This window comes from Chrysemys picta, chromosome 1 (genome assembly GCF_011386835.1).
Source record: "Chrysemys picta bellii isolate R12L10 chromosome 1, ASM1138683v2, whole genome shotgun sequence".
NCBI lineage: Eukaryota > Metazoa > Chordata > Testudines > Emydidae > Chrysemys > Chrysemys picta.
The window spans coordinates 151,042,786-151,048,785 of NC_088791.1; the positions used below are offsets into that span (position 1 = coordinate 151,042,786).

Genomic DNA, 6,000 nt, shown 5'->3' on the forward strand with positions numbered 1-6,000 from the left:
TGTTTCTTCATATAGGAAATGCCTCTTGGGCTACAACTGCTCAACAAAAAAAGTTGTGGCCAAAATGTTCACACGTTACTATTGATTTTGGGGGGCCTCACAGATTTAAATGCATTTCAAAGCAAACTCAAATAGCCAAGGACTGGAAATTGTGGAAAGGTAGCCTTAGGATCACCCAAAGAATTTTGCAACCTCTTGAATCTGAGGACTTACCCCTATTCCCCAGTGTGGTGCCGAGGGGTGCTGTGCTTCTGGATCAGCTGTCCTCCAGATGTGAAATAAAGCTAAGGCCCTGATCACTTTTGGTTCTGAAACAATCCCATGGTACCACTTGTGAGACTTAGAAGTTTGTCTTGGTGTACTGGCCAAATGGCAACCTGCCTACTTCTAGTCTTCTACCTTAACTTACTCCAGAGTTTCAATTGGTATGGGATCCTTTGATTTTTGTATAAAACAGGCATGATTGGCATTGGCTGTGTGGGGAGCCCAGGACTGGAATAGCTGGGGGTTGCAGGGTAGGAGTGAGGGACATTGGCATTGGCTGAGTGGGGAGCCCAGGACTGGACTAGCAGAGGGGGCTGCAGGGCAGGATTGAATTTTATGGGAAGAGCTGTGTTGCACATCCCTTGCTTGTATTTTGCCTGGCTCTCTTCTCATGCACAATATCAGCCCCAAGCTTTCATGTAGAAAAATTCATTTATAAAAAGAAAAAGAAACATCTACTGTAAGCTCCTTAAGACCTAATCATTTGTGTGTGTGTGTGTGTGTGTGTGTGTGTGTGTGTGTGTGTGTGTGTGTGTGAGAGAGAGAGAGAGAGAGAGATGCTTCCATCTGAAGGTTATTTCCTAATTTATTTATGTCTTAAGAGTCTCACACCAGATTCCCTATTTGCTGGATTTGCCTTTTCATGGTTTTCTGGAGAGGTTATGTATAAATCCTTCTTTTTCTTCCTGCTTGTCTAGACCAAGTCCAGGGCACGGTCACCCTCCGGAATATCAGCACTGTGTCCTCCGGTCTTTACCAGTGCGTGGCTTCTAATGCCATCGGAACCAGCACCTGCCTTCTGGACCTGCAAGTCATTGCACGTAAGTACATTCCAATGGGAGGTTTGACCATGCAGTTTAGCTCTGCTCTGGTAACCATTGTAACCATGTATACCCTGAGCCATCACACCTCTACAGGGTAGGACCTTAGTGCCCACGACTGTGGGGATGGAGACCCGTCTGGGCCACCACGTTCTTCCCTAGCTCCAACCAGTAGAGCTCCAGGTTGCACCCTAACCCTGATTTCGTCCTTCCCTTTTTGTTCCATGTCCCCCACAGCTCATCCCCGGAGCGTTGGCCTGATTGCTGGAGCTGTTGCCACGGGTGCAGTTGTGCTCATTGTTTGCATTGTCTTGGTGGCTGTGGCACTGGTTTACTGGAAGAACAAACACAAGGAGGAAGAAGAGGAGGAGATTCCCAATGAGATAAGGTTGGGCTCAGGGCAGACAGATGGCAATGAACCTCCAGTCACAGCTGGCTCTGAGTGACCTTCGCTCCCCCCTGCTGATCCCATTGATGTTCACTGGGGCTGCCAAGAGCACCTGCATCCAGAAAATGGAGGCAAATGCTAGAGAGAGCAAATTTCTGGATGGGCAGAGGAGGTCGGAGTTCTTGTAGGTGAGGCGATGGGGGTGGGAGATCTTTGCATACCCTGTCTTTACACAAGGGGGATGGAGGCTGACAGCAATGGCTATGTGGGGAGAGAGATTTCAAAACTGAAGGGATGAATGTGGGTGTAAGAGGAGTGAGGAATCCCACGCCATGGTACCAAACAGCAATGGGGGAGGGCTCTGGGGATAGAGGAGAGACTCTGTCCCTGGTTAGCATCCTCACCCCGCAAACACACAGCTGCTTCCCGTGGGATCTTTGCCTCAGTGGCACGATGCTAGCAGGTGGGACAATTAATAAGAACTAAGATGAGAGTCATGACGGATGATGTGTGATCAGGACAGGATGGTGCCCTTGGTTACTGCATCTGTCACCTGGCACCTTTGATCACCGCTGCCATTACAGCTGGGTGAGTAACGGATTTTTTGGTTAGTTAGCAATTGTGAAAAAAACCCGGCTTGTTTCAGGCCCCCGGCCACAAAACTGTTTGAAATTTTTTAGCAAATTAAAAAAAAAATTCATTTTGGGTCAAACAAAACGTTTCATTTTGATTTTGAGCATTTTTACAAGTTTTAAAATAAAATTAAAGGAAATTTTGAAACAAGAATTCCTTTTAGAACTGTTTATTTCCTTGTATTTTTTTTTTGCAAAACAGTTCAGTGAAATCAACATGAATTCATATAAGGTTTCAGTGTCGCTGAATCAGTATTTGTTGCCAAAATATTTTGTGTGTGAAAAACTGTGTCCAGCTCTGTCACCTGCTCCTCTGTGGAGGGAGGTCAAGGGCATGAGTGGGTTACAGACAGGATTCTGATCTCCTGCCCTCTCTCTTTAGGGAGGACGACCTGCCACCCAAATGCTCTTCGGCCACAAAAGCGTTCCATGGTGATGCATCCTCCTCGGAGAATGACACCCTCACCTCCTCCAACACCTACAACAGCCGCTACTGGAACGACCCCAAAGCCAATCATGCCACAGACTCCTTCACCCGCTTCAGCAATAACAACGACGTGCGCCAGCCCTTCTCCCGCTCCGGGAGCACCAACGCTCGCCCTGTCTATGCCAACGGAGGCCACCCATCCCCAGCTCCACCCAAGACGCTGGTGGTGACGGCCAGCACGGCACCGTCCCCACAGGAGGTGGCCAGGAGCAATGGCTCAGTCAGCCGCAAGCCAAGGCCTCAGCACACACGCTCCTATGCCGTGAGCCAGGCAACGTTGGAGAGGATAGGGGCTGTGCCTGTCATGGTGCCAGCCCAGAGCCGGGCAGGCTCTCTGGTGTAGGAAGTGAGAGCGGGTGTAAGGAAAGCAAGAAGCTATTGTACCAGATGGGGTGAAGATCTGGCCAAGAGACCCTCCTCTTCCTCCCTGAAATGGGATGAAGGGGGAGATGTGCTTCTGCCTGGTGCTCGCCCCCCTTCAGTAGACTTTAACCTACCAATGAGATGGTCCTTTCTTCGCCACGCCACCCTCGGGATCTCAGGGGGCTCCTCCACACCAGCTGGATCTCTCAGATGTGCCAAGGCTATGGGAGGGGCCCCAAGGGTGCCATGCCCTTGCAGGGGATGCTCGTTTGTTTCTAATCTCCACCTGATGTGGGGTTTGGGGTTTTTTGATTTCCGAGGAGTGGCCGAGTTAGGTGGGGTTCGTGAGGAGAGCCGGAAGGGGCAGGGGAAGGGGAAGGAGGGGCCTTCCGTGGAAGGACATCAGCTCTACTGCGCACGTGCCCACCGCCAGGCCAAGAATGGGCAATGGAATCAGAGAGGTGAGCGAGGAGACGCTGGCCATGCCAGGCCGATTTCAAAGGGCAAAGGCAGAGAGAGACCCACCAGCCAGAGCAGAGCAGAAGGGGCGGGGGATGGGTTTGGACGTTCGTCTATTTATTTATTTCTGTTTCCTTCTCTCTTCACACTGGACGGTTTCCTGCACTAGTTCTGGATGCTTCTGGAGCCCCATTCGCCTCCTTGGAAACCGCTGCCATCGGGGCCTCGTTCCCCAAGAAGCCGCTTGGAAGGAGGATGTGTGGCTGCTGCAGCAGGAGTTTTCTCAGAGGCGTAAAGGAATCGAGTGGGGGTGGGAAGCAGCAGACAGCTCCTGCCGGGCTGGCCAAAAGCCTCCGTGGCTGAAGAGCCGCACTGTTTCTAGGCGTGTGGCTTAAATTCCCAATGAGCTGGGCTTAGCTTTGGCCTTTGCATGGCAGGTTCTCCCTACTGGGCTGTTCGGGGCTGGCCTGCATGGTCCTAGCACGGTGCTTGTTGAACTGGGGAGGCCCTGGCACTGAGGCACCATATTTACTCCTCCCTTGCTGGATGCTGGGATTGTCGGGGTTTGGTTTTAAATACTGCTCTTTAGAAAGAGTGAAAGCAGGGGGCTCATTGAGGAGGCAGGCCCATGGGGTGGGTGTCCTAGCTGTCTGCTCCGTTCCCTCCATGCCATGTGACCGGGTTTCTGAGGCACCTCACACTGGCAGATGTGCATGGTGCTCTGTTGCCTCCAGGCCACACCTCACATACAGCCAAGTTTTTCTCTTGTGACTAAATAGCCTTAATCGAAGCTGAGGGTCTAAACCATTTGAGGGTCTTGCTGTTACAAGGGGGCTGGAGCCCAAGGGGCTGGATCCCACTGCCTCAAGGAGGGTGGAGCCGCATCCTGACATCCACAGGCACCTCCTTCGTAATGCTGACACTGACATACTTAAAGGGAACACCTCCCCCCACCACCACTAGAGCACCAGAGGCTCCCCCTTGGCCCTAGGAAAGGGAGGCTGCTGTCCCTATCCTTGACCCTACATTGGAAGAGGGAGCTGTACAAATCTACCACTATCATCCTCTTCCCCCTCCCCTGCTTTCCCTTCCATATGGCACAGATGCTGCAGGGGCCATCTCTTTCATGATCACACAGACACTGCTGGGAGGCTCCTGGACTCCATGTGAGCACAGCCATTGCGCTGAGGGCTGCCTGGACTGCACGGGTTTGAAGCTTGGCTGAGATTTTGTGCCTTCTTTGCTTAAAGAAAAACAAAAACCAACCACCCCATTTGCCCCCACCCCCAACTCTGCCCACAGATATTGCAAACCTCCCAGGCAGACAGCTGCCTGGTTTACACACCTTTCAGGGGGAGCAATCTCTTTCCTAGTGTGCTGTCTGTCTCTCCCTTGACTGCTTGGAGGGGAAGAGCAGCTTTGAAAATCCTAATGTGAAAAAAATCCCAACAGATTCTCTCTGTTTTTGCAACAACTCCTCTGTGAAGTTTAAAGGGATGCTGCCTCATGGCAGCCCTGCTTCAGGGTTGGGAAAATTCTTCTGGTTCTACCCTTCATGAGACTGTTCACTCCTCTTTCTTTATTCTTTCTAATTGTCTAAAATTCAATAAAATTTTATTCATATAAAAAGGGAACATTTTTTGCTGGCTTCTTTCTTTCACCCTAGTTCTTTACGTTTCTATCTGCTATTGTTGAAACTCTCCCCTGAAGGTGACTTGCCATGACCATATGACAATTCTTGCCCCTTATTAGCGCATTCATTGGTAACAAACACTTTAGTTAAGGTTGCAAAATGGCTTCAGTTATAGCCTCCTGGTTTTGCTTGCTCATAGCTCTCTGTCACATTCTCCCTGGGGATGTAATTTACCAAGCTTGTGCGCTCCCTCTCTTGGCCCAAAGGTGAGTTTTATTTTCTTGCTGGTCAGAGGGAAATTGCTTCTGCTGAGTTGTGTTAATGGGAAAAAGGGTTTTAAAAATTGTCCCACCTTTTCTCACACACATTGCAGCAAAGCTGATCTTCATAACCTGAAGCCTGGCATGTTCCTAGTCCTCACTGAGACTGACTAAGGTCCCGAGCCAGAAACTTCCACTAACTTCAAAGGGCTTTAGATCAGGCTTCAAGTTTGATGTTTGGGGGAAAACCTGTTTGGAAATTAACTGAAGTTCTGACCATGTGAACCAGGCCCGGGAAATATTCACTGCCAGAGTGTATGAGATTTTCTGTTTTCAATACATGCAGATTATAGCCAACTGGTACCTGTTAACTTGCTCAGTTCCAGGTATAGCTATCTCAGCATGGTTGCTCTGCTACGTTCGGTTTGGTCTTTCCTATTTTTTCCTTAAAAAAACCCAATTCATAAAACTGAATTCAGTATGAATAAGAGTAAGGGTCCAAAAGCACTATTAACTCAGCCATGCTGACTATGTGTCTGTTCGGGACTTCGTTTCAATGTCCAGCTTAAAATATTTGTGTTTGTGTTGTTAGCTATAGCCCCCACATCATATAGGATGTATGCATTACACTTGCTCTTGGAACCTTAACTTTTGCATTTACTAACTTAATTGTGCAACCCTGGTGTTACATTA

The 6,000-nt window shown here is 49.5% G+C and overlaps 1 protein-coding gene across 3 annotated transcripts in view; it reads left to right on the top strand.

Annotated features, from left to right (window-relative positions):
• IGSF11 (immunoglobulin superfamily member 11) overlaps window positions 1-5,048 on the top strand; it is a 148,583-nt gene extending 143,535 nt beyond the window's left edge. For 2 of the 3 annotated variants that reach the window (XM_005304777.5, XM_065573125.1), the window contains exons 5-7: window positions 963-1,085; window positions 1,323-1,473; window positions 2,488-5,048. In XM_005304777.5, the coding sequence (XP_005304834.2) occupies window positions 963-1,085; window positions 1,323-1,473; window positions 2,488-2,935 (722 nt within the window). In that variant the 3' untranslated portion in view covers window positions 2,936-5,048. The remainder of the gene's footprint in view (window positions 1-962; window positions 1,086-1,322; window positions 1,474-2,487) is intronic. The other variant, XR_256626.5, reaches the window with a different exon arrangement.
• The last annotated feature ends 952 nt before the right edge of the window (window positions 5,049-6,000 follow it).